This window comes from Euprymna scolopes, chromosome 38, assembly GCF_053919585.1.
Source record: "Euprymna scolopes isolate OS-2025 chromosome 38, ASM5391958v1, whole genome shotgun sequence".
NCBI lineage: Eukaryota > Metazoa > Mollusca > Cephalopoda > Sepiida > Sepiolidae > Euprymna > Euprymna scolopes.
In genome coordinates, this window is record NC_136519.1 from 18,975,434 (window position 1) to 19,003,266 (window position 27,833).

Here is a 27,833-nt window from a genome sequence, read left to right on the forward strand (position 1 = left end):
TCCAGGGTTCGGACCTACGTATTTACATCCCATCCTGGTGTATGGACGAAATTGATGGATCAATGCTCATCCCCGAAGCACACACACCTCAGAACACCCGCCACCACAAGAATATTGTGGATGCGTTCTTTGCCTATCACTCTTCATCGACCATCCCCACAAAATACAATTGTGACCATATCAATATCGCTGCTGAGCAATGCACAGACAACACACTGTCGAGAATCATCAAAACCCTCCAGACGAATAACTCCAGCAAAAACTGTAACATCGACCCCGATGACCATCGGGCCCCCATACTCAACAAATACATCCACCAGTTCTACCTGGAGCCCGGCACATCTGTCTTGATGATTAGGGACAACAATCATTCCCCAAAACTGGTCGTACCATACAAACTCCGTCCCAAGTACCTGCATCAGGCCCATGACTGCATCAATCATTCAGGTATCGCCCGCATGCGCGAACATCTATCCGGCTACTGGTGGGAATGCAAGGACCATGACATCAGGACATATGTCAACTCCTGCGAAACATGTGCCAAGCGGAAGGGTAACTATGGCAAACGTAAGGTCTGGCCCACCGGGCACTGCAAACGTGGAGAAAGACCGTTCGAAATCATCTACATTGATTTCGTCACGATGCCAATTTCAAAGGGGAAACGCTACATCCTAACCATGCTGGACAGTTTCAGTAGACACCTTACGGCTGTGCCGTGTTCCAGAGATCGTGCGATCGATGCTGCCCGTGGAATTTACAGTTTCTTCCTTCGACACCGGGAAATACCACGCATTGTTTCATTCGATCGCGGAACCCACTTCACGGGGGAGGTATACAGGATCTTTTGCCAACTCACATCAATCACGCAGGAATTACATTGTGCCTGGCGACCACAAAGCTCAGGTAACATTGAACGACAGCATCGCACGATGAAAAACGCCATATACATGCTGTGCGAAGATAGAGACTGTGAGTGGACCGACGTCCTCGAATCCGTCATCTCATCAATGAATGCTACCATCAACAGTGCCACTGGAGCGTCACCACACTATATAATCACTGGTCGGCAGCCCAACATTGGTTTGCCAAGATTACCCGACAACAGTATCACAAACCTCAGCCCCACGGCTTACGGCATGCAGGTCAATGCCCTGTTAAGACAAGTTCATCGACACGTCGCGCTGGCCAACAATGAAGCTGACCACGCCCAAGACCCAAATTTAGACAAGGACATGAATAAGGAACCAATACAAGTCGGTGACAAGGTACTAATCCACCGGCCTCAATCAGCTATTGCTCACGCATCTCACCTACCCTGGATCGGTACCTTCGAAGTGGCCAAGACCAACAGCATGGTGATCCAGATAAAAAATGATGATGGCCAGAGTGAATGGGTTCACCGGGCACATGTCCGCCGATTAATACCACGTCCAAAACATTTGTCCCCCAATCTACCTCCTCTACCCTACCCAACTCGTCAATCTACCGAAGAGACAACGCTTCCACCCAAGGCAGGGGCACACAGAGCGTTGCAGGACCCCATATACGTAGAAACCCCTCGACTACCGTCCGGATACAGATCGGACCTGATTCGAAATCGGTCAACACGAGGCCAGCTTCCTAAACGGTTTAAGGATTTCATCATGGGTTGATTCCATTCACACATGCAACTATGGCCGCACTGGACAATTCAAGCCAAAATGAGATCTGGGGGAGCTGTTATGATGTTATGATTTAGATCTCGTTTTGACTTGGGGACGCCGTCATACTGTCTGCCACGTGTCACCGTGACGACCACCACTCAAGTTTCATGATTCCTGACCGCTTTGGGGAGAAACTGACTACGTAGGGATTCACGCTACGATCGCTACCATGGCACCAAAGTCGAGGCACATGATCATGGTTACCTCCACAAAATTACGGGCAAAACGCTTAGATGCCTTACACACCGTAGCGAAAACAACAACCCAAAAGAAACACAGTTTTCTCGACATGGAGGCAATTTCTTCATCACTAACCGTTTGTCTACAACTACGTCCGCGTGCTTGCTATATTTAGCGAAGCCAAGGAAAAGACAGCAGAAGGACCACCAGCCTCGCCATCATCACAACGCTACGGCTGTCGCGACCAATGCTACTACTACTACAACGAAGGCTTCGGCGCGCCTCCTAACAACAACAACTATCGCTATTGACACACGATTATAACCAGCACTGCTGCTACTACCATTACCAACGAAGGCTACGTCGCGCCTTCTATCAACAACAACTATCGCTATTGACACACGATTATAACCAGCACTGCTGCTACTACCATTACCAACGAAGGCTTCGTCGCGCCTTCTAACAACAACAACTATCGCTATTGACACACGATTATAACCAGACCAGCACTGCTGCTACTACTATTACAAACGAAGGTTTCGTCGTGCCTTATAACCACAATAACAACAACTAACAACAATCTGCCATCTTCACCCCAAGGACAGCTCGTTATTATTATTCTGTGTTATTTATTAGAAAATAAATTGTTGAGTTCGTTCAAATCTTAATCCTGTGTTGTCTATTCTTTTTGCTTGTCACCATACGCTTCGTAACATAACATATATATATATATATATATATATATATATATATATATATATATATATATATATATATATTTGAGTTACATTCTAATAAAAATATCAGTCTACGATAATTATTTTTATTTATTATTATTTCTTGTTAAATATGGGCGAATGTCTATATTTTCTTTTTTTTTTTTCATAAGCGTGTTTCGTTATTGAGAGAGAGAGAGAGAAAGATGGAGAGCAAGCGAGAGAGAATAGGTTAAGATAACGCGTAAAGTTACGTAGTAACTTTATGACATTATCAAGTCAATTCTACTTGTCTAATTGTAATCTCTGAACGTATATACCATTCACTGGACAAAGCAGGGGAGAGTAGAGCGGTAGCTCTAGATATATTTAAGGCTTTTGACAGGGTATGGCATGATGGTCTTCTCAGGAAAATTAGATCATACGGTATCACTGGAAGAATACTTAACATAATTAAATCTTTCTTAGATAAGAGAAAAATCCAGGTTGTCATCGATGGTCGCACATTTAAACAATATAATATAAATGCGGGAGTGCCTCAAGGGTCTATCCTTGGACCTCTATTATTCCTAATATTCATAAATGACCTCCCTGACAAAATTGCCTGTGAGATGGGTATATATGCTGATGACACCACGCCCTATAACAGACACGACAGGAAAACAAATGAACACATATCTAAAGAAATGGCAGAAACACTAGAGGATGACCTCCACTCTGTAGTGGAATGGGGACAAAAATGGATGGTCACATTCAATGCTGCCAAGACTAAGCTGGTTTCCTTGAATAATTATAAGAAACCTTCTCTACCACCAATAGCAGTGGCTAATGACTCTTTATCTGAAAGTACATCTTTTAAACTCCTCGGCCTAACGTTCACAGGAAACATGAGTTGGAACAATTACATTGAGAGCATTGCCAAGACCGCTGCGAAGAAGGTGGGTTATCTCTACTGTGCTTGAAAGCTACTAACGCCCGAAAGTATCCTGTACTTCTATAAGGCCACCATTCGCCCATGTATGGAGTATTGTTGTCGCATTTGGGCAGGTGCATCTGCTACTATCTCTCGCTCCTAGACAAGGTTTAAAAGAAAGTCGCCAACCTAATAGGTCCTGAACTGTCATCAAAGCTTCAACCTCTGTCCCATCGATGAAATGTTGCATCCCTCTGCCTGTTCTACAAGCACTTTAATGGTGAATGCTCCGACGAACTGCAAGCACTTGTACCCCCTCAATGTAAATACCCCGACAAACCTGACAAGCAGCTAAATCCTCCCCCATTCACAGCAGAGATCCCTAGATGTAAAAGAGCCTTCTACTCCAGTAGTTTCTTCCCTAAAACCTCTAGACTTTGGAATTCCCGTCCGGGTCCCTGCTTCCCCAACTGTATTGACATGCAGAAGTTCAAGTGTAACGTGAACTGACATCTTGCTGCCCAACTCCCTACATAGTATCCCTGTAGCTTATGTCCCTGATAGTAGCCCATTACATCAAAATGGCAATGTGCTTTTTTGGGGGCGAAAATGTAATTAAAAAAAAAAAAGCAAAACAAATTCGCGGCGCGTGAAAAAAAAAATCAAAAATAGCGTATAAAAGTTATTCATTTATTAATTCATTTATTTAATTAATGATTTATTCAATTATTTCATTGTTCATTCATGTATACATTTATTTATTTACTTATTTATTTATTCATTTATTATTTTCATTTATTTATTCATTTATTTTTAAAATTAAATTCTTCATATGTTCCGTTATTTATTCGTTCATTAATTTTTACATTTACTTCATTTATTGTAATTTTTATTAATATTTTCATTTATTTATTTATCCATTTATTTAATTATCCATTTATTTCTTCCTTCATTTCTTTATTTATTCATTTATTTGTTTATTTATTTATTTTTGTATTTTTTATTCGTTTATTCATTTTTACATTCATTTATTTATTCATTCATTTATTTATTATATTATTTATTTATTTATTTATTTATTAGCTTATTTATTTCTTCATTTATTTATTTCATTTATAATTTATTCATTCATATTTTCATTTATTCATTTACATATTCATTTAATGATTTATTTATTTTTTTATTTATTTATTTCATTTATAATTTATCTATTTACATATTCATTTAATGATTTATTTTTTTATTTATTTATTTAATTTATAATTTATTCATTTACGTATTCATTTAATGATTTATTTATTTTTTAATTCATCTATTTAATTTATAATTTATTCATTTACATATTCATTTAATGATTTATTTATTTTTTAATTTATTTATTTCATTTATAATTTATTCATTTACATATTCATTGAATGATTTATTTATTTTTTTATTTATTTATATCATTTATAATTTATTCATTTACATATTCATTTAATGATTTATTTATTTTTAAATTATTTATATCATTTATAATTTATTCATTTACATATTCATTTAATGATTTATTTATTTTTTTATTTATTTATTTCATTTATAATTTATTCATTTACATATTCATTTAATGATTTATTTATTTTTAAATTATTTATATCATTTATAATTTATTCATTTACATATTCATTTAATGATTTATTTATTTTTAAATTATTTATATCATTTATAATTTATTCATTTACATATTCATTTAATGATTTATTTATTTTTAAATTATTTATATAATTTATAATTTATTCATTTACATATTCATTTAATGATTTATTTATTTTTAAATTATTTATATCATTTATAATTTATTCATTTACATATTCATTTAATGATTTATTTATTTTTTTATTTATTTATTTCATTTATAATTTATTCATTTACATATTCATTGAATGATTTATTTATTTTTTAATTTATTTATTTAATTTATAATTTATTCATTTACATATTCATTTAATGATTTATTTATTTTTTATTTATTTATTTCATTTATAATTTATTCATTTACATATTCATTGAATGATTTATTTATTTTTTTATTTATTTATTTCATTTATAATTTATTCATTTACATATTCATTTAATGATTTATTTATTTTTTAATCCGTGTATTTATTAATTCATTTATTTATTAATTAATTTTTTTTTTAAACGGTGGTCACCACTTATCAAGGCCCGGAAGCCACTCAGGGATAAGGGTTATTGCAAGTACAGTACGTTAGTGTGGAGATTTAATGAAGTGTTTACTTAAGAGGGCGGTTCATTAGGAATTTTTTAACGTTGGACTTAAAGGCATCCAAGTTGTAGTCAGGTGGGAAGCAGGCAGACGGAACAGAGTTCCGCAGGCGTGCAGTTCTAAGAAAGAAGCTTTGTTCATGGAATCTACGTTTTGATTTAGGCACAGATAAAGAGTGGGGAAAATTTTTCACAGTGGATTCAGCTAGATGGGTGTTTTTCGTGAAGGATTGGCAAGAGGGGACCAGAGATTGGAGTTCAGACGAGCACCCACCATGGAAATAACGATAAAACACGGATAGGCTCGCAATGTCTCTTCTGTGGGAGAGAGGTTGCAGGGTAGAGAAAAGGGAATCCCCCACTAAGCCACAAAGTCTATTTTGTACTCTGTCAAAGTAGGATAGGCTGTTTTTAGCAGCTCCTGCCCAGATATGGCAGTAGTATTCCATCCTTGGACGTACTTGGCCTTTATATAGATAGAGAATTGCATCAGTAGTGAGATATCTTCTGGAGCGGTAGAAGGATCCCACCATCTTTCCAGCGACCTTGGCAACAGACTTGATGTACGTGTTCCATTTCAGATCAGGAGAAAAGGACAAACCCAGAAGCTTGTCAAAACATGAGGCTTCTCCTAGACGAGAGCCATCCATTTGAATTGATGCCAGATCGGGATCAGAGCGTTGATGTTGTAAAGATAGGAGTTTGGTTTTAGATGCATTAAAGGTAACCAGCCACGTCTTCCCCCACTGAATCCAGTTATATATTAGTTGTTTATTGATCTATACATTTATTAATTTTCTTATTGATTTATTCATTCAGTTATTTATTCATTTATTTTATTATTTATTTTGTTTTTTATTATTATTAATTTATACATTAATTCATTTATTTATTGCTTAATTAATTTTATTATTTATTTATTTTTATATTTATTTATTCATTCATTCATATATTTATTCTACGAGTTATTTATTTATTTATTGATTTATTATTTTTTTTTATCTGTTTATTAACGTATTCATTTAATCATTCATTTTTTATTCATTTGTTAATTTTTATTTATTCACTTATTTATTCATTTATTTAATCGTTTATTCATTCATTTGTTTGTTTATTTATTTGTTTATTTATTTTGTATCTCACAGGTCAACTAGACTCGTCCGGGTTTGAAATGGTTCTGATTCCCGCTCGCAGAGATTTCGACGCTGGCATATTGGAGATCGGTTACGGCGTAATTTTGCAAAAGTCATTGACTATGAAGATTCCGCCTTACCAAACAACATTCAGATATCAAGCTGTGTGCAATTCCAACTGCATCTATGATGTCAGTAAATACAGTACCCACTAACCGGCGTTGCTAGGGGCGAGGGGGGGGGGGCGTAAAATACACTTAAATCTACAGAGTATTTCATTTTGTTACGAGATTTTGACTCTCGGCAATTTTCACAAAAAAATTATTTTATCTCTAATTAATCATTGCTTTGCTTGAATAGTATTTTTTTCCATCAGAAAGTAATGCTTTCCCAACACACGGAATTTAGATTTTTCTGTTGTTTCGATAATGTGCAGCGGTAACTTCATTCAAATAAATTTGTAAACTATAATCTGGTATGCACACATTATTTTTGTTTCATTTTATTTTTTGCTAGCAGGGAATCCCGCCATTGTCTGGGATTGAATGAGCATCTACTAATGCTCCATTCTCCTATACTTTTATTGTTATTGAAATTGGTGAAATCGACCATTTTTTATTAATCAAATCGATTGATCGCTTCCTCTACCCCCGCCAGCACAGTGTGCGTGGAGGAAGCTTCACATGCAGGTAGGGCGATATTGTAACAAAACCATGTATGTAGTTCTGCTGTCATATTTGAGCTGGTAACTTTTTGTCCCATTCGAGAGGTGTTGATAAGGTGCAAAAACGTACCCGTAATTTTATTGGCTCCACCTTTGCTTCTTCTCTGCAACATCTCTCTCGCAAATGCATTATTGCTAGTCTCAGTCTTTTCTTTAAATATCATTGTAGCATGTAATCGTAAAAGTTTCCAGGTTGGTATCTAGGTGCGCTTTTAATTCACTTGGGGAGATGCAACCTCGAATAAACTCGCTTACCACATAGGCGACAAAGTGGTACTCCACGTAATGGTGTACCCACAACCTGTTGCATAATGCCTTCATGGACCTGCATATCAAGCACATGTTTGTCGCAATGAATGGTGACATCTGAAGTGTGTGTGTGACCCGAATTTGCACTTTGTGGATCACCTAAAATACATATAGTTGCTGGGGCTGGCTCCATCCTAATGAGCAAAATGTATACTTATATTCGAGTTCTGCTAACGACGATTATAGTATGTGTTCCCCAGAATTGTAAGATCTATTCCCTGCTTCCTTTGTTCCAGCTCGTTCGATTCGTTGGTCTAGTCTTCTCCATCAATTCACTGTTTTGGTACTTTGTTGTAATACAGCTTCCTAAGAACGAGAATTAAGTTAGACTGGTTTTAATTTGGATTGGTTATGCTATTATTATTACTATTGTTGATATTAATTGGTGGAACATCTGGATCATCTAATGGAACTGAATTAATGAAGGAGGATCGAAATAGGTAAATGATTAATTAATTCAATTGGAGAAATGTTTGGCAGTAATTCAATTAAGGTTCATGAATAAGTAATGTTTGTGGATACAGTTATTATTAAGAGGGCATTCCTGTTTATTTTGGCAGTTGTAGTTGGTTCTAGGAGTAGAGAGGGGATTACTTGATCTGCTTTAATTGTCTTATTATTGGATGTGATTATTGTTTGGACTAGATTAGGCATTGTAAAGATTTTAATTGAAATTTTATTTAAAATAGTACTATATCTGTGCGGGTATTTGAGAAATTTTTTCTAGAATTTTGAAGAATTATTTTGGTATATTGATTTTGCCATTGATGCATTGATGTTGAGGGGGGGGGGTTGAACCAGATGTTTTTCTTCTGCCTTAAATGGTTGTGTGAGTTAAAAGGATTGTTTTTTGCTGCTAATTAATTTATATCGCTAGGAGAGGTTGTTTTTATTATTGTTTGTATTAGATGAACTCCCTATGTCATATTTTGTATAATTACGGACTTTAAATGATTAGTGAGGGGTGTTCTGGTTGGATTTTATGTTCTCAATATACCCTGAATTTTGTAACGCATTATTAAAGAAAGTGGAATTTTGGCCGAAAGTTTTCTTATCAACGGAGAGTCTAGATATTCTATTAGAGACCGAAGGTATTATTGATTTTGTAATTGAATTGGTTTGTGGTAAGATCTGTAGGATTCAGAGTTAAGGTTTAGTGAGACATCTAAAATGTTAGAGGTTTTCTTATCAGATTTAATGGCTATGTACAAACCGAAATTGTTAAAGAAGGCGCGTGATTTCTTAATAACTTTATTGCATTCTCTTGGTCTGACTCTGGTTAAGATTGTCCTATAAATATTAATATTAATATACCCGTATATTTTGTAAACTTTAATTTCTAAACTATATATATATATATATATATATATATATATATATATATATATATATATATATATATAGGGGTGCCCGGCGTTGCCCGGGTGTTTGGAGGTGTATGTTGAGCAAAAAAAAAGGTCAATTTTTTTAACTTTGACCCCTATTATGACCCTTAACATTTATTGTTTTGGGCTCAAATCAAGTTATTAAGTTAGATCCATGTCCAAGGAACCTATATCTAAAATTTCAAGTGTTTAGACCTCAAATTGTCGGAAGAGTTTGGTAGTGATCTCCAAGGTCAAATCGTTGAACTTTGACCCCTTAACAACCAAATTTCTGGCCGAAAACCAATCACATAGATTTTCCCGAATCTCAGTACCCTGTATATCAAATTTCGAGTCTGTAGACCAAAAACTGACAGAGTTATTGCGTAGGGAAATGTACACAGACAGACAGACACGTTCACTTTATATATATATATATATATATATATATATATATATATATATATATATATATATATATACAAAAGTGAAAGTGTGTGTGTACATTTTCCTACCAAACTACTCTGTCAATTTTCAGTCTACAGAGCCGAGATTTGATATAAGGGGTATTGAGATTTCGGAAAATCTTTTTAATTGGTTTTCGGCCAGAAATTTGGTTGTCAAGGGGTTAAAGTTCAACGATTTGACCTTTGAAAACTCTACCGAACTCCTCCGCCAAATTTGGGTCTAAACACTTGAAATTTTAGATGCAAGTTCCTTGGACATGGATCAAACTTTTTAATTGTCAAAATTGGGGTCAAATTTTTTAAAAAATTTGACCTCTTCAGTCTCTACTAAATTACTCAGCCAATTTCTGGTCTAAACGTTTAAAATTTTACATATCTACATATTTACATACAGAAATATCTGTTAATCAGAAAATAAAGAGAGTTCAACACAGGCGACCAGATATTGGTCTCCTTTGTTTGGGTTTGATGAAACCGACGATACCGATATTGTTCTGATTTTCTGTAACATATGTATGAACACACACACACACACACACACACACACACACACACACACACACACACACATATATATATATATATATATATATATATACGTGTTATATGTATAAGATTTGTTGTTTTTCTTAACGATATTTGAAACGCTGTTTTTATAGTTAATAACGCTTACGTAAGTGATGAGGGAGTAAACTGTCCTTTGTTTTTGTATATAAATGTGCCGCCCCTTTTATTGACAGGGCGTATTTATTTATTTTATTTTTAAATATTTAAATATTTTTACGTGCTTAAACGTTATCCATGAACACGCGTGTTTCTAGCTATCAGCTGTCAGCATGGTTAAACTTTTGTGGCACAGTTCGAACCTATGACTACACGATCTGGCGTTTTACTACTGATCTATGAAACCCTAATAAATGTTATGCACGAGTTTATCGCTTTTAAATAAATCTATTGTTTTTTGTTGCTTATTTTTAAAAATTTTTAGCGATATCGACAATTCTAATTTTTTTTTTGTATCTAATTTATATATATATTATTTATAGTTTTGTATTTAATTTATATATATATATATATATATATATATATATATTATTTATAGTTTTTTTTTGTAAAAGTCCCTCAACGGGGGTCCTGGATATGACCTTAAACTATATCCAGTGGTGAGGCCCCAGCTTGCGGGCTTTGGGGAGTGTGGAGCCACCCTTTAATTGCCATTGCTCCCAGGTCCACTCTGACCCGGAATGGTAGTACCTGTTAGGGTTCCAACTCTGGGTTAAATAGAAACCGACTTGAAAACAACAAATATATTCTATTAAAAATTTTTTCTTCAAAATCTTTGGATTCGGCATTAAATAACCCGAAAAGGGTTGATATGCCGTAAAACAAAACCAACCAACCAACCAACTGTCTATCAGTAATACAAACCATCACGAAAAAAGTTGTAAGAGTCACTCATTTTTTTTCTCTCTTCTATTCCAACAGGAATACCCAAATCCAAACAGAAACAGTGCTATTAAAATGTTCGCAGTGGTTCTTCACGGACATCTTCTCGCCAAACAAATTATATTTACCCACTTTCGAAACGGTCGAAGAATTTCTACGATTGCGGCTGACAGGAACTACGATTTTAATTATCAAGAATCGGTTTTCTTGAATAAAGAAATCGAGTTTCTTCCGGTAAGAATTATTGTCGCACAAGTTTACACTCTCCGCCCAAAAATTACGGAAAAAATATCATTCTTCGCTAGTGTTCATCCTTATATTCATTTTTAAATAATATTTTATTCGCTGAAGTAAAAAAAAAAAAAAAAAGGGAATAAAACCGTCTCAAACTGGAAAGTGTTTTTAATAGAAAAAAAAATATTTATGTAGTTTTTTTTTAAACAGTTATCTCTCTTACAAGACATTTTTTTCTTTTTCTTAAAATGTTTTAAAAATGATTAACGCAGTACACATTAACCCATGTTGACCCAACACGTTGTAGCAGAGTGCGTCGCAAAGGAACATAGGGCAGGTAATAACTCGAGTCCTTATTTGTGTAACAATAACGACATCTCTAACGTGAGCGTCTTCTCTAACATGCTCTTTCTCCTTTTTTTATAATTTCACGCTCTGTTACAAAATGAAATCAATTTTTTTAAAAAATTCATAATTTTCATTTCACGTTAACGCATATATGTACAAATAATCTGTTGACATTTTTTTAACATTTTATTTTAACATAAAGACTTAGTAAGACAGGAGCCTCTTCCTTAGGCGAACATGAGATACATAGACATCCCAGTGTTCAACTAAAATTATCCTTTATCTCTCAAACTTTTTAGTTGGTATTAGTGTTGGGACGATTAATTGGAATCGAGAATGGAAAAAAATCGGAACTTTTGAGAGTGTCAAAGAGTCGGTATCGGAATCGGAAAATGTTGTGCTTGTTTTCTGATGCCCAAAGCGATTCTTTTTATCGTTTTTTTTTCTTTCTTTTTTTTGTTTTTAACTTAATTTTATACAGCTTGTATTAATGATACAATGATGAAATATTTATTGATTTTAAACGAACAGTAAAACTTAACTCTATAGGTCACACCCATCAGCGTATTTTTACAATTGTGAAAATATATTCACTTTTCACATGAGTTTTCGTGGTAACCCGACCATCTCCTCTTCCAACAAAAACACCTCTATATTTAAAAAAAATTAAAACGAATCGAAATCGGTAATTGTATTAGGAATTTAGAACAGAATCGGTAATTGTATTAGAATCAGGAAACATATTGGAATCGTCCGATTACTCTAGTTGATATAGCAGTACAGAACATTCACCCCCCCGCCCAATTAACCCGTTAGTTATGCCATACAATATTCCGTGCAACTATGCTATTATAGCGAAATTAAAAAATTTTAACATTGAATTTCAGAGCAAACCAATGATCTCTATTGTCATCTTACAATAATGAATATATCCAAAAATTACGAAAAACGATAAGATAGAAAAATTACTAAAAAAAAGATTTTTTGCTGAAAATTAGCGAAAGTAAAATGTTTAATTAAAAAAACACGGAAGAGTTCCAAAGGGAGGTAAATAGTATATAACTATTGACACTTTTTAAATAAATTTTGCGTTAACAATCATAATATGAGCTATTTGTCTTGTTTTAGCATAACTGGGTTACTTCCCTTGTTACTCCACGTGTTCCTAAAAGAATATAACGAGGGTTTTTTATGATAAAGATCAAAAACTTGTGTTTTTATTTAAATAAATGGGGTAATATTTAATTATTTCTTAAGTAGATATCATTGTTTTTAGTTGAAATTAACACAAAGTTAGTATATACCATTGTTTGTTTGTTTTTTAATCGATTTTTTCATTTTCTAAATTTCGTTATTATAGTGTAGTTGCACTGAATATATTTCATGTATCTTAGTTTTACTGGTTAAGAATTCATCTGGTTTAGCACAGAAGAGACGTTGTGAGCCTATCTTTTTTTTATCGTTTATTTGGCAATTGCTCGTCTGAGCTCCAATCTCTAGCCCCCCCCTCGCCAATCTTTTACGAAAAACACCCGTCTAGCTGAAATCACTGTCAATAATTTTCCTCAATCTTTATCTGTGCCTAAATAAAAACGTAGATTCCATGCGCAAAGCTTCTTTCTTAAAACTGCACGCCTGTGGAACTCTCTGCCACTTACCTGTTTCCCTCCTGACTTCAACTTGGATGTCTTCAAGTCCAACATAAACAAATTCCTGATGAACAGCCCCCTTAAGTAATGACACTTTATCAAATCTCCAATACTAACGAATAATACAACACTACCCCATTGATAACTGTACATACAATAACCCTTATCCCCGAGTGGCTTCTGGGCCTTGATAAGTGGTGATCTCCATGTAAAGAAAAAAAAAAGCATTTTTGACTTCGGTCATCAATATTGCAAAATGGAGTCACTAATTTGGTTAAAAATATTAATTAACAAAAACTTGATTAACGTCGCTTACGATTGTTACAAAAGAAATCTTGATCTCCTTTCTAAACCCCCAGCGGCCCAGCACTCCAGCAGTGTTCATCCAACTGCGACTGTCTAACCGAGTCCTTTCAATGTGTATATTTAGTGTTGCTGTTTCCTCTCTGTGCACGTCCAGAATAAAACTCTCATAACAACATCTCGGGAAGATATGTGTGTTTAGTTAGGTTTTTCCGCGTTTTAAACATTTTATGTTTTATAAGTGAAAATGGTTGAATCAACTTGTAAAGGGGGATATTACATTATTTGTTTTGTTTTTATCGTTTAGTTGTTTTTTGTTTGGAATCACACATATTGAAGTGGAAACAGAAAATGAAGGTAGAAATCATGCTTTTTTTTTTCTTTTTGAGAGATCGAAAACACTTGAGGATGGCGTTTAGAAGCTTATTCAAACTCTTCTGTTGGAAATTCAAACTCTCCATTTGGATTTCACCTAAGTATATATCCGTGATGGGACGATTCCAATATATTTTCCCGATTCCAATTACCGATTCTTCAGAAATCTCTGAATATTTAACTATAAAGTTGCTATTTTTCCTGTTTACTGTAAAAAAATAAAAATAAAATAAGTGTTAAGCGTGCACACATTTTCTCAAAAATAAAAATACACTTGTCGGGGGTGGGGGGGGTGAGTTATAGATTTTAGCGTTACTGGTAGTTTAAAATCAATAAATATTTATTATTTTATTATTACTACAACCAGTGGAAGATTTTATTTTAAACAAAATCAAATGAAAAAGATAATTAAAAGAATCGTTTTTGGCATCAGAAAATATGCAAAAGTTTTCTTGATACCAATTCCGATACCAAAAAAGTTTCGATTTTTCCCATTTCCGATTAATCGTTCTAACATTAGTATATGTGCATATGTCTAATATACATTATTTTTCTTTTATAGGGTGATGCCTTTAAAGTTGAATGCATATACAGTTCAACGAAAAAAAGGCAATTTACATGGGTATGTAAATTATTTGGAATTTTCATTTTTTGTGAGAGAGGTAGTTTACGTAAAACGCTGCAATATGCCGAGCGTTGATCAAATTTTAAAACGCTAGAAAAAAATAAAACACCATGATAGAAAACGTTTATTCTATAGTAATTTCAATGATTAAAAACAGAAGTACAATAAACGATTTTTTTTTAAAAAATCAACCTATGGTAAATTTCATGAATAAATATATTTTGTTAAAAAATAAATGAAAACGCTTTTCTTTCTTTTTTATAAGAAATGTTACCACTTTAAAGAAAGTTATTTTTTGTGGGGAAATGGGTGGATTTATTTTATGGCATTTTTTTTCTCTCTTTCCTTCTTTTTTTTTTGTCTGTTCTGTTTTTTTTTTTTAATTCTGTTAAAGTTAGTGAGTAGGTTTCTTTTTTTTTTTTTTTCTTTTTTTTTTTCTTGGACGATTTTCAATTCCCTGTAAGGGATTACAGGGTGGAATGATAAAAGTATCGCTCTAAAAAAAAAAAAAAAAAAACAACGCTAAAAAAACCAATTCAGGTAACTTGATTATGTAGTAGAGCTGACATATATTCAATGTAGCTGCCTTCAGCCTCAATTATCACCTCGATACGGATCCGGAACATGCTTTTTTCACAAGCGCTGGCAGGAGCTTGGCGAATACTCGGCAGATGACGGCGATCAGGCTGGCTTTGGTGTTGTGGGAAGTCATGTTAGTGATGTTCTCGACGTATGACCAAAGCAGGTTCAGATTCAGGTCAGGAGAAGAGGGGGGACAGTGAGAGAAGAGCACAAAGTCATAGCCCTCATTCTGAAGTAAAGCCTGAGTCTCTTTGGACTTGAGGACCGTCATCAAGTCATGCTCCCGCAGCCAGGGTCTGCCAGCGGCCACCTGATTGCACCAAGGGATCACCACACTCACCAACACACCCAGGTATACTTTGGTGCTTAATTTCAAGCCAACTTCGAAGATGTGAGGTGGCATAATGTGATACTCACTTGAAAGCACACCAAAGAACATAACCGTGGCCGGAAACTTTGTTTTCATCCCCCCCGAGCACATCCCTTTTATTCATAGCAATCCAGCGATGCATTTTGAGGGTGCTGGCAATGGTCCTGTTGTCATAACTTGGATCAATAGAAAGCATGAGTTGTTCGGCAGTGCATCTCCAATCTTGCTCGGTGAACATTGTGTCACTTTCCGACATGATAGAAGACTCCTATCGTTCTTGGGATTTGTATACAACAAGCCAACTTGTAGATGGTTTGCAACAAAAAAGAAAACCGGTCTTCATTAAACAGAAATGGAATCATGTCGTCTTTTCTAAGGCGACAATTTTACCGTTCCACCCTGTACGCAGTTCAAATATCCCGAAAGAAAATTTTTCCAATCGGTCACGGTGTGTTCCAAACCGATGCCACATTCTTGTTGTAAATTTCAAACAGTTACAGTGTCTTAAGATCACATGTATGTCCGATTAATTTCCAATTTTGATAAAATGAAAGAACTTTTTCCATCGACTGTAGCAGAATCTGCAAATCCGCTAGATTGATTGTAATGGCCAGTGATGTATAGTGAACTTTTTCAGGGCAGGTGCTCAAGTGAAAAAAACAGCAACAATACAATTATGGACACCGTCTCGGTGGGGCATTCCTCAGAAAAGGGCACTTTTAAGACAGGAGTAAAAGAGGCAAGTGCTTGAGCAGCACCTCCCTCTGCACGTCCCTGGTGATGGTTTTACTAAAATGATTTTTAATGATTTAAATTTTTTTTATATTTTCTTCCAATTTATTAACTGTCGTTAACTGAGCGTTTTGCCAAATTTCGGCGGTTTACGTAAGGTGCTGGAATATGCCGAGGCAACATTCACGAAGAACGCGTTGTTCTCTGCATATATGCCCTATTTTTTTTTTCTTGCTTATGAGGTGTAAATTAACCCAAACAAGATTGACGCGTGGGTGAGTGATCTAATGGATACAGTTTCAGACTATGAATTGGCGAAGCTTTTGTATAAGAACCCCGCCACTGATGTAAAAAAAAAAATAGTAACTACTAAGAGGTTAAATTTTTTTTTTTAAATTGGCAGGAGTAAGTCGACTTAAAGTGCTCTTCTATGCATGCACAAATATACATTTATACGTTAAAGTCGATTCATTTTTAACTATTAATTATTTATCTGATGATAGCGCAAATGGTAATGACTAAGGCTGAAGCGCTAAATGTTTTGGTTTCAATTTTAGCTGATGGCATTGAAGTCATATTTATGTTTTTCTTCAACTTTTGAAACTGCTATTGTATATTGGGTACAATATAATAATCAATAGAGTATTGACTCTATAATAATAAATATAAAAACTGTATAAATTAAAATATATTTAAACGTATTTTACAACTGGGCAATGCCGAGAGGCAGATAGAATATTATAAATGTTGTGGTTTTGATTCTAGATAATGGTATCTAAGTCGTATTTTTTCACGACCGGGCAACGCCGGGAGGTCTGCTAGCATATAACAAAAGCAACATAAAACATTATATTTATAATGCCTAAGCATATTTTTTCTTGATTGCAAACTTTATAAATAATAGTAGATATATACTTTTCTTTTCTTTTCTTTTCTTTATCATTACAGGGTGGATTTGCAACAACGGATGAGATGTGTCTTGTGTATGTCCTGTATTATCCGAAAATGAACGCCATTAGCTGCACGAGTGGCATTACAATACATGATTCAGTTTGGATGAAAAATAACATGTACGCTTTCTTTTTTATTTTTGTTTTGTTTTATTTTCATCAGACTGTCTGGAAAGTTCGTGCTGATCTTTAGTGGTTAATATTTCGATACGTTAAAACAGGGTCTTAATATTTAATTAAGGCACGACAAATGGCTCCTGTTGATTTTCTATTCGGGTGATATTTAGGCACGTCATCAGAGCAACCTGGGATTCTTACGTCAAGAAAAAAATAGCATTTGATTTTAATTTAGATAGACTGGCAAGCTGTTATTTTTTAAATTTTATTATTACTTTTTTTTCTAAAACGTCCTGGTAAAAAAAAAGGATTTCTGTTTGCTAGTTTTTTTTTTTTTTTTTTTTTTTTTTTTTGTGTGTGGGCGCAGTCTGACGGGCCAAGACTTGAGGTGAATTAAATAATTTTTGATATGTTTAACTTTTCATTGTCGTTATTTGTAAACATTTACTATTTAAAAAAAAAAAAGAAAACATTATAAAAAACAAAATAAAAAATGGCACTTGTGTGTAGGTACAACTTTTTTGGTTTTCGGTTGGGACATTTGGAAAGTGCATAGCAAGGGCAGACAAATGAAATTTCAGGACCGAATTGAAAATGAAAAAGATTTTTTTGTAACAAAGCCAGAATACTGACATTTTTAAATGCATGTTTTTTGTTTTTTTTAGAAAGTGTGTTTAAAATAAATCCAAGAAACTTATAATAGCACAAAATAAAGTTTCATATTTGGATTCTTCAGACTACTGTTCTCATTTGGAGTGTCATTTTTGCAACGTTTCGGTCGATGTAACGTCGGACCTTCTATTTTTCCAAATTATTTGCGGTACAGTGGTAAGAGTACTTGGAAAAATCAATTGTAAAAGTGACCTAGAGGCTAATCATGATAAGCGTAAAAATGAAAATGCTTTCCGCTAGTTTGAGCGATTCTTTTAGCGAGTCACTGGGAGTCTAACACATTATGAAAAAAAAAAAAAAAAGAAAGAAAAGTCAATATTTTAATATTTGTAGGTGGTGCTCAGTTTCTAATGCAAAGTCCAAATAACCCAAATAATATCGATGCCTCCGTTCAGTCTCGAAAGATAAAGGATACCGCCTGTAGGGGCAGCTGCGCGTCAAATTGTGAGGCAAGGGTTGCGCAATCTCCAACCACACCTCTCCTGAATCGGCACTGTTTGAGTCCAGTGGCAAGGGAAAAAGTCCAGGACGACTGGAAACAATGCTGAGATAAGGGGAGAGCACATACAGCACCTAGAAGTCCCAAATGGTCACTCATTTAGTACTGACCAGGTTCAATGTTGCTTAACTTCGGTGATCCAGCAGGAACTGGTGTGTCAACGTGATTATGCCGTACATATGTTTGGTTATTATTACAAATAATAACCAAACGAATAATAATAATAATAAACAAATAAACGAATAACCAATCTTCATCTCAAAAATTCGTGACCGTAAAATAGTTATTTTTTTGTTTTTTTAAACAAAATAGAGACTTTTTTTTATTTTTTATAAAGCATAAACACAAAGTTTTCGTTACACGGTTATGGAATTAAAATAAATGTAAGAAACTTATAATAACACAAAATAATAGGTACGGGTAAAAATAGCGGAATAAAGATAGGGGGGCATAGTTTTGAAAGCCGATTTATCATAATTTTTTTGTAGGTTTCCGACTATTTTTTTTATTGTATTTGAAAGATTAATGACTAAAGTTAATTTCCAAAAGGGGAAAAAATATTTGTACACGTGAAATAAAAAAAAAAGTTATAAAAATGTTTTCACAGCGAGCTAACTAATTCAGCTAAATTTTGAAGTTAAATAAATTCATTGTAAAAATCCTTTGAAAGATAAATATTAGTTTTCTGGGTCTATTTCAAAGATAATTAGTAAAGTCCTAAGATATTGAATAAAATTTGAAAAAAAATAAGCACCTTGTTTATACAAATATAGCTTAATTAGCTTCTAAAAGCGATAGATTCCCACTTCGTTCAATCGAAAGAAAACAAATTGCTCGTCGTATGGATTACATGGAAGTCCAAAATTTCTGTTGAAAGGCTGTCTGAAAATGACGCCAGGAAGTTAAAGGGAGGTAGGGGTTGCTGTTTTATTTTTTCCTCCCAGATGAGGATTCGTACATTTCTATCGTGAACGTTTGTCTAATTTTTACTATTTTTTAATTTAATTATTTTTCTATGTTCCTACTTTTAAATTAAAAAAGAAACAAGTTTTATTTTTCAAGATTATATAAAAATTATGTTAAGCCGAAAGTTTCAGATTCATGCAAGCAAGGAAAATGTACAAATCGTACTTATAAAAATTATGCGAAATCTGTAATTCAAAAACAAAAGTAGAAATATTTTTTGCAATAATTTTTTTTTACTACTGAAAACCATCATTTTAGTAAATGTATTTTTGTTTAAACAAAATAATACATTTCCACTAACATTTAAGTAAAAATAATGGGTCCATTATATTCTGTGGTCATTATTTGATAAATACTGAAAATTTCATTAAATTGGGGTAAAATCCCTTCAAAGCGTATTGAGTTTATATGAGAAAATAAAGCTTTGTACGCATTACAAATGTTTCTCTGTTTCTTATGTTATACATTAGTACATTAGGGGTCATTTCGAGTTAAAAGTTTATTTACTGTACTCATCTGAACTAGAGAAAATCATAATTAAAATGTGTACGCCTCGCGTAAATAGCTAACGAAGAATATGAAATATGGCTGACGTTCAGTAGACGTTCTGTAGACCGACAGGTGATCAAAAAGTTAAATCAAGCGTACCGGAAAACGAACTGAGACCAAATTGGTTAATTTCCTGATTTTTGGATGTCTACGAGATTGCCCGTCACCTCTAAATTTCACAACTTACATCCCCCCCCCTCACGTTAATCTTATTGATTACAACTTGACTTTTAGATTAACAAAAAAAGAAAAAAAAAAAATTATGACTTTTATCGTCGGGATCAGTTTTCAATTATAGGGCTCTACTAAATTGAACACCCACTTTGTGGCCATCATCGAGAAAAAATGGTGACTCTCTCACGTGATCGGTGAATATTTCCATCTAAAAAAGGGGTTACGAAGGGAACTTTCTTAATCCCCTCCTCTCTCCAGGTTTACTTATCTCTCTCCAACTGTCTATTTAGGGTAAATTTTGACTTTCTTTTCAACTCCAGAATCACCTTTAAAATTACAACTTTTACAAGTATTTGATATACTGAAAACGAATATCATGGTTATGTCCTATTTTAGCGTCGGGGGGAAAAAAATTCCAAAAGTATTGGAAAACATCCAGTGGCCATTTCAATTTTTACCAAATTCTTAAAAAAATAAAGTTTTTTCACAATTTTTTATAGTTGGGATTCTCTCAAATGCGACGACGTGGTCCCTCCGTAACCCCCTTTTTAGACGGTCGCGTGAGAATCGCCATTTTTTCTCAATAATGGTCACAAAGTGGGTGTTCAATTTAATACATCGTTATAATTGAAAACTGATCCCCAACGATAAAAGTCATAATTTTTTTTTTAATCTGAAATTTTAGTTTGTAATCGATAAGATTAACGTGAAAAAATAAAAAAAGGTAAAAAAAAGTAAAAAAAAAGTAAAAAGAAAGTAAAAAAAGGTCTAAATTATGGAATTTAGCGGTATATCGCCATAGATTTTTTTTTGATAAAAAATGAAACCAAAACAGATGTACCTGTGCACAAATGCCGAAATGTGTTATAAAAACTTCATGTTCATGTTTTCTTTAAAAAAATTTTTTTAAATGCTTATTTTTTTTTTTTTTAACTTTCTCAACAAAAACAAAAAAAAAAAACAAAACAAAAAAAAAAACGAAGCATGCATTCAAAAATTTCAGAATTCTGGCTTCGTTCTACCACTGTTATGCACTCTCCAAATGTCCCAACTGAAAACCAAAAAAGTTGTACCTTTGCACAAATGATGCCAAAAGCGAGTCTTTAATTGTCTTTTTGTATTTGATTTTGTTTTAAGCAAAATCTTACATTGTTTGTGGTTATGTTAAAAAAATAAATATTTATTGATTGTTAACAACTAGTAAAGTTAAAAACACGAAGATCATGCCCTCCACAAAGTTGTTTTTACGTTTGAGTATCTGTACATAGCCTCATAGGAGATGTCCTTTTCTCTTCCCTGCAACCTCTTTCTCACAGAAGAGATGTTACGAGTTTGTCTCTGATGTATCGTTATTTTCATGGAAAGTGTTTGACTGAGCTTCAGTCTATGGTCCCCCCACGCCAAACTTTCACAAGAAGCACTCGTTTAGCTGAAAACACTATTAATAATTCCCCCCACTCTTTATCTGTGCCTAAACCTAAACATAGATTCCATGAACAAAGCTCCTTTCTTAGAACTGCACCACGCATGTGGAATTGTTTTCCGTTTTCCTGCTTTCCAGCTGACTACAATTGTCTTCAAGTCTAACGTAAACAAGTTCTTGATTAGCCGTTCCACTTGATAACAAATTTACCGAATTTCCATTTACTAATAATTACTATATTGTCCAATTTCTACTGTACACTCGTTAACCCTTATCCTCGAGTGGCCTCTTGGCCTTGATAAATGGCGATGCCTATGTAAAAAAAAAAAAAATAACAACTTTATAGTTAAATATTTAGAGATTTATAAGGAATCAGAATCGGTAATTGTATTGGAATTGGGAATTTAGTACGGAATCGGTAATTATATCAGAATCGGGAAAAATATTGAAATGGTAGGCAGCTGAAGATCCCCGTTTTCTATTTACCAAATTTTAGTTAAGGTTTTCCTTTTTCATCCTTATGTAGTTAAATTCTCTTTTATAATTGAAGACTTTTGAGAAACCGGCTTATGCATGTGCTAAGTGTGTAGGGGACTAGGATATATAAATACCCCAATCCCGTTACAAAAGAATAATGAAACGAATGGGAATTGAAGGAAACAAAGACTCAAGTAATGGATAAGATAAACGTCGTTTATTTGCTGTTGAAAGAAATGAACATTTTAGTTATAACATGTCCGCGCGTATGTAACCAATGTCCGTTGCCGGACTGGTGATGTAGCAAGAAAAGGAAATGTGTTTTCATCTCAAGTTTGGGTCATTATTATTTGTTCGCGCGTGGGAATTGAAGTGAGTGTTGTAGTGGAAATGAGAATCCAGCGTGTAGGCAAGGAAGAGGATATTAGAGTTGTCATCAGTTAGTAGTCAGCTACGCGAAGGTGTTCTTAGTGGCCAGTAGTAGATGGAGAGAGAAAGAGGGAGAATGTATACATACAGTCATTAGCTCGTGCCCCATACATAGTAGAAAGTGGGCGTGAGGTGCGCGTGCGCGCGCGCCGAAACGGCGGCGGCTTGTTCGCCCAACCTCTTTAGTTGAGAGTTGGTCCTAAAAAAAGGATTAGAAACAACTTGTCTCCATGTTTTATACTCGCTTCTGGAGTGTCTTTTGCGCATGTGTATTTCCTTAGAAAGCGGAAGTGGCGTCGTCCATGTGTGTTCGTGTTCGCGTGTGTGAGTACATGTGTATACGTAAGCGTGTGTGTATATATACGTGAATGTGAGTGTATGTACGTGAACGTGAATATGTGTACATGTGTGGACGTGGGCGCGTATGTTTGTGTGCGCGTATGTATATGACAGCTTGAAATATGAATGTGTGTTTTGTGTGAGACTTGAAAAAGGCTCGTACAAGTCTATTTCAATTTAACAATTTTAGTAAAGGTTTTTTCCCTCTCCTTATATAAATGAATTCTCTTGTGTAATTATAAACTTTTTAGAAGTCGGATTATGTAGGTTCTAAGTCTGCGATAGGTTAAAATTATTTTTTTTTTCTGGGATTTAAACTGCATTCTTTATTTTTATTTTTACATTTTTTTCATTGAAACCTTCTTTAGAATATATATATATATATATATATATATATATATATATATATATATATATATATATATATACAGGGTGGCCACAAAGTCACGCACCAATGAACTTTGAATTTGAATAAATGTTATATATAACTTTTTTAATTAACATTAGCACGTGACTTTGTGGCCACCCTGTATACATATATATATATATATATATATATATATATATATATATATATATATATATATACATATATATACATACTAGCAAAGATACCCGTGCTTCGCACGGAGCTTTGTTGCGCACTCGGGTACCAAAATCTGTGGGCACCTTTCCAGTAAGTTGATGTTGTAAGAGCAACGATTGCATAAGGTGATTAACATTTTAACTACCTCTTGTAGTGACTGAAATTCAATCAGGAACTTCACAAAACATTTTCATCAAAAAGGAAGGTTACTTGATGTTACATAGTAAATTTTTCATTGAAGTCATTTTCAACTCTTGCTTAAATTTTATCTTGCACATTCAATACTAAAAACTTACCACAATCAGATCATGTCAGTTTTTCCTCATATCCATTTCTCGAACTTTTCACTAAAGAGCCTCAGGGTAAACTACATTTCTGCTGCTTTGATTTGGAGCCAGAATGTAGAGTTTTTCTGAACTTCCTGTCCGGCTGATGGAGACGTAGAACATACCGTGACTGAAGCAGTCTGATGTCAAGTCTACGCCAATGGTATTAAATGTCTGACTTTGACTTTTGTTTATGCTCATTGCAAAACACACCTTCACAGGAAATTGGAGTCTCCGGAATTTAAATGGAAGTACTGAGTCCGATGGAACTAAGGGGATCCTTGGCAGTAGAACGGTTTCGCCTTTGTAGGGACCACAGGAAATGGTGGCCTCAAGTACATTGGTGTGCAATCTGGTGATAACACATCTGGTTCCGTTTGTTATTTTTGGCGGTTTCAAGGATCGAAGAATCATGATTGGCGATCCAATTTTGAGATTTAAAATGTGTGGAGGCATTCCAGATATCTCCAAAGAGTTTAAAAACTCCACAGGGTAGTGAACAGCTTCATATTCATTAGTAGCTGAATCAACTGACTTGTATTGCTTTGTGTCTCCTGGAAATTCATCCATTATTGAATTGTTCAAATGATTCACATTGCTGTTTAATGGCGAAATAATAGCCCTCTCAGCAAGCCAATCCGGTGATTTTCCATTGTTTTGCAGGTCTGGGTACACTTTGTCTTTCAGTTGCTTCTGATTACCGACACATTTACCAAGGGCAGTTGGAATCTTAATTGTGTCAGGTGAAGAAGTGATAGGAAACTGACCATTACCGATTTGGAGAAGCAATTTTGAGAAGTCTGCTGCAGCTGTGTTATCAGAGATATAGGCTCTCATATTAGTAGTCAGTCTCTTCACTATAACGTGCCTCCAGAGATAGGATTGTTTCAAACTTGCATTGACAATGTTAGCCCTTGTGCCATTTTTAACCACTGGGAGGATTTGATGGAAATCACCGCAAAATAAGGTTGGAATGCCACCCATGGGATTCTTGTTTCCTGTGATGTCTTGCAGTGTTCGGTCAATTGCTTCATAAGCACTCTTGTGCGTCATTGGGGCTTCGTCTACAATGATTGCAGAGGTGTCTCTAATTACATTTGCCAAGGCTGAGTTACCAGTAATTTTGCAAACTGGCTGATCCATTCGATGAGTATCCAAGGGTACTTTAAAAGTGCTGTGAAGAGTGCGGCCACCTTGTAGTAGAGTAGCAGCAATGCCACTGAATGCTGTTGCAAGCACAATCTTTCTCATGGATCTAATCTTTGCAAGGATCAAATTGATTACAAAAGTCTTGCCCGTACCACCTGGAGCATCAAGAAACATCATGTTTTTGTTCATTTCACTTTGTGCTTCCAACATTGCCATGAATGAATTGTAAACTTCTCTTTGAGAATCGGTCAGTTTTTCTTGCATATTTTCTGCTTGTAGGGAAGTTCTTCAAGATTATAAGTAACTTCACGTTGATACTCTCTCGCGAGTCTTTCATCTCTCCCTTGCATTGGTGCAGGTAATCCATAGCTTGCCAATGGTTGACCGCACATAAGGAGAACTTTTTCTTCAATTAGACAAAGAGTTTTATTGTAGATGTCCTCATTAAAATCTGCTTCTGGATTGTTAACTTCTTGTCTGTATCTGTGAAGAATGTCTTCAGATATTACATCACGAAAAGCCATCCAGATCTCAAGAGGATTTCTTGGCTCACAGGCTGTTAAAATTATCACAAATAGGCTTCGCAAATTTGAAGGTGATTGAGTGGCACTTGCCTCTCCTACTGCTTGATGCAAGTGATGGTCATTTTCTAGAAGGCCTCGAGCAAGGCACACTGCTCTGTATGTTTCAAACACCTGACCATTGTATGCTCGCAAATTTTGAAATGAAGTTGGACCAGCAACCTCATTGAGCAACAGGCGTAAGAAATAACACTCCCCTGCTTTTGGACTAATCGTGTAGATTCTCCCAATGCATGGTGCCTTCCATACATCATCATTTTCAGTACCTTCAACTTGTACCCCACGCATTCTTCTCATCCATTTCTTTGTCGATTTGTTCCAAGTGTAAAACTCAGGGACTTCTGCGTATTTGAGACCCCTTGCAAAGTCATCCTCATGGCAGAGTTGAAAAAATGCTGTCAAAGTTGTGGCAGGCGGTGGACCTTGGGCTCGTTCCAGAGCAGTATCAGCTGAGAACATGACACGCTGCCCATTTTCAAGATGAACAGAAAGTTGTACAATTGGGGGAAATGTTCATGGATGGGATGTTCCAATATCCTCCAGGCTGCCTCTGAACTGCCGACATACCTTGCATTCTGGAACTGCTGGATCTCATCCACAATGTGACTTTGTACTTGGCCTTGTTGGTTAGCTGCTCCATCAGTTCTTTGTAGTTCAAACACTGCTTGATCACATCCTTTATTCACGTATTTGAGGACATATTTGATGCTTTGGATCGAGCTGCAAATTTCTACGTTAATGTGAGCGTTGAACTGCTGAAGGAGGACCTTGTTGTACAGAACAATCCACTGGTTTGTTATTTCTTGATTAACATACCGACCATTTCTCTTCATCCTTATTGTACCAGTCTGGCCTCCATCTTCTGGTTTTCTTCGCCTGTACTTGGGGTAAGAGTCTTGGCCTTGCTTGGTACACTGAAGAAATTCTTTTGGGTATTTTTTGGAACATTTGTTGTCAATCATACATGGACAATTTGGATTAAATGGTCCACAAGGTCCATGCACCATATGTGCCATCACTTTAGCATGAAGATCAGGATCTTCCTCTTTGTCAGGGATCTCTGCAGATATGCAGAGATCCATTTTTTCTGGTAGAAGTTTGTCCTCTGGGGCCTGCCAGGTGAGGATGTGTGCATGCGGCAGTCCTCTTTTTTGATATTCAATACTGTACAGGAAAGCCCTCAACCTGCCAAATCCTCCCTTTTTAATAAATTCAAGTAACTTTTTTAGCTTCTGCCTGAAAACCCTGGCAACAATATCTGGACGATCCTGAGGGTCTTGCCCTTGAAGACAATTTTCTGTAATTTCTGTCCACTTTGGATTTGTTGTGAACATGATGAAGAGGTCGGCTCGGCCCATTCGCCGAACATATGCCATGGCATCACTTTGACGCTCAAACATGTATCGAGGGCCTCCTGTATAAGTTGCCGGAAGTACAACTCGTTGACCAAACTGTTCTGGATTCCCATCCTCCCTAAGAATTGAATCTCTCAAGTTGCTATAATTGTCAGCTCTCAGGGTCTGTTGCTCACACCTCAGGAACTGTAAACGTTCTGTTTCAATCTTGCAGTACACATCCACCAGCCATTGTTGAAATAGCCTTCGGTACCAGAGAAAATAGTTTCCAGGCCGAGTCATTAAATGGTACGAATAAAATTGCTGTTGGGTAACTTTTCGCCCATTGGATGCCTTCATGTAGATGTTGTAAGATGGAGAACCATAGGGGTACATTAACGGGTACATTAAAGTATCGTAGAGGGGATGTAGTTCGGAGATCCATTTTAATGTATCATTTCTAAAACGCAAGACAATATCCCGGTTAGCTGTTGGTTCATTCTCCATTAATATTCCAATCTCATACGTTGTTGTTGGAGCATTGAATCGCCGTGGATGCTCTTCTTGCGGCCTTCGGTCTTCCCTTATGACAACTTTATGTTCTACCAAGTGTTCTTCTTCAATCCTCTCCTTTGTTGTTTTCAGCTGACAAATAAAGCTGTTGTTCTCATGTAAAAATTCAGTCAGACTTTGGAGAATGTCTCTATTGAGTCTACTGTCACGTCCCCGATTATGTAGTTCCTCTTCCAGACTATCCAAGAAGTAGACTTGAATAAACTTTGCTGTTTCATCTTCAGGTGGTAAAAGACTCCCAATCTGGTGGC

At 35.1% G+C, this 27,833-nt stretch overlaps 1 protein-coding gene across 1 annotated transcript in view; it reads left to right on the forward strand.

Moving 5' to 3' along the window:
• Positions 1 to 27,833, forward strand: part of LOC145263082 (DBH-like monooxygenase protein 1) — a 101,357-nt gene that overhangs the window by 47,219 nt on the left and 26,305 nt on the right. Inside the window, exons 7-10 of the mRNA XM_080119957.1 lie at positions 6,923 to 7,101; positions 11,260 to 11,454; positions 14,692 to 14,751; positions 17,387 to 17,508. Coding sequence (XP_079976083.1) covers positions 6,923 to 7,101; positions 11,260 to 11,454; positions 14,692 to 14,751; positions 17,387 to 17,508 — 556 coding nt within the window. The remainder of the gene's footprint in view (positions 1 to 6,922; positions 7,102 to 11,259; positions 11,455 to 14,691; positions 14,752 to 17,386; positions 17,509 to 27,833) is intronic.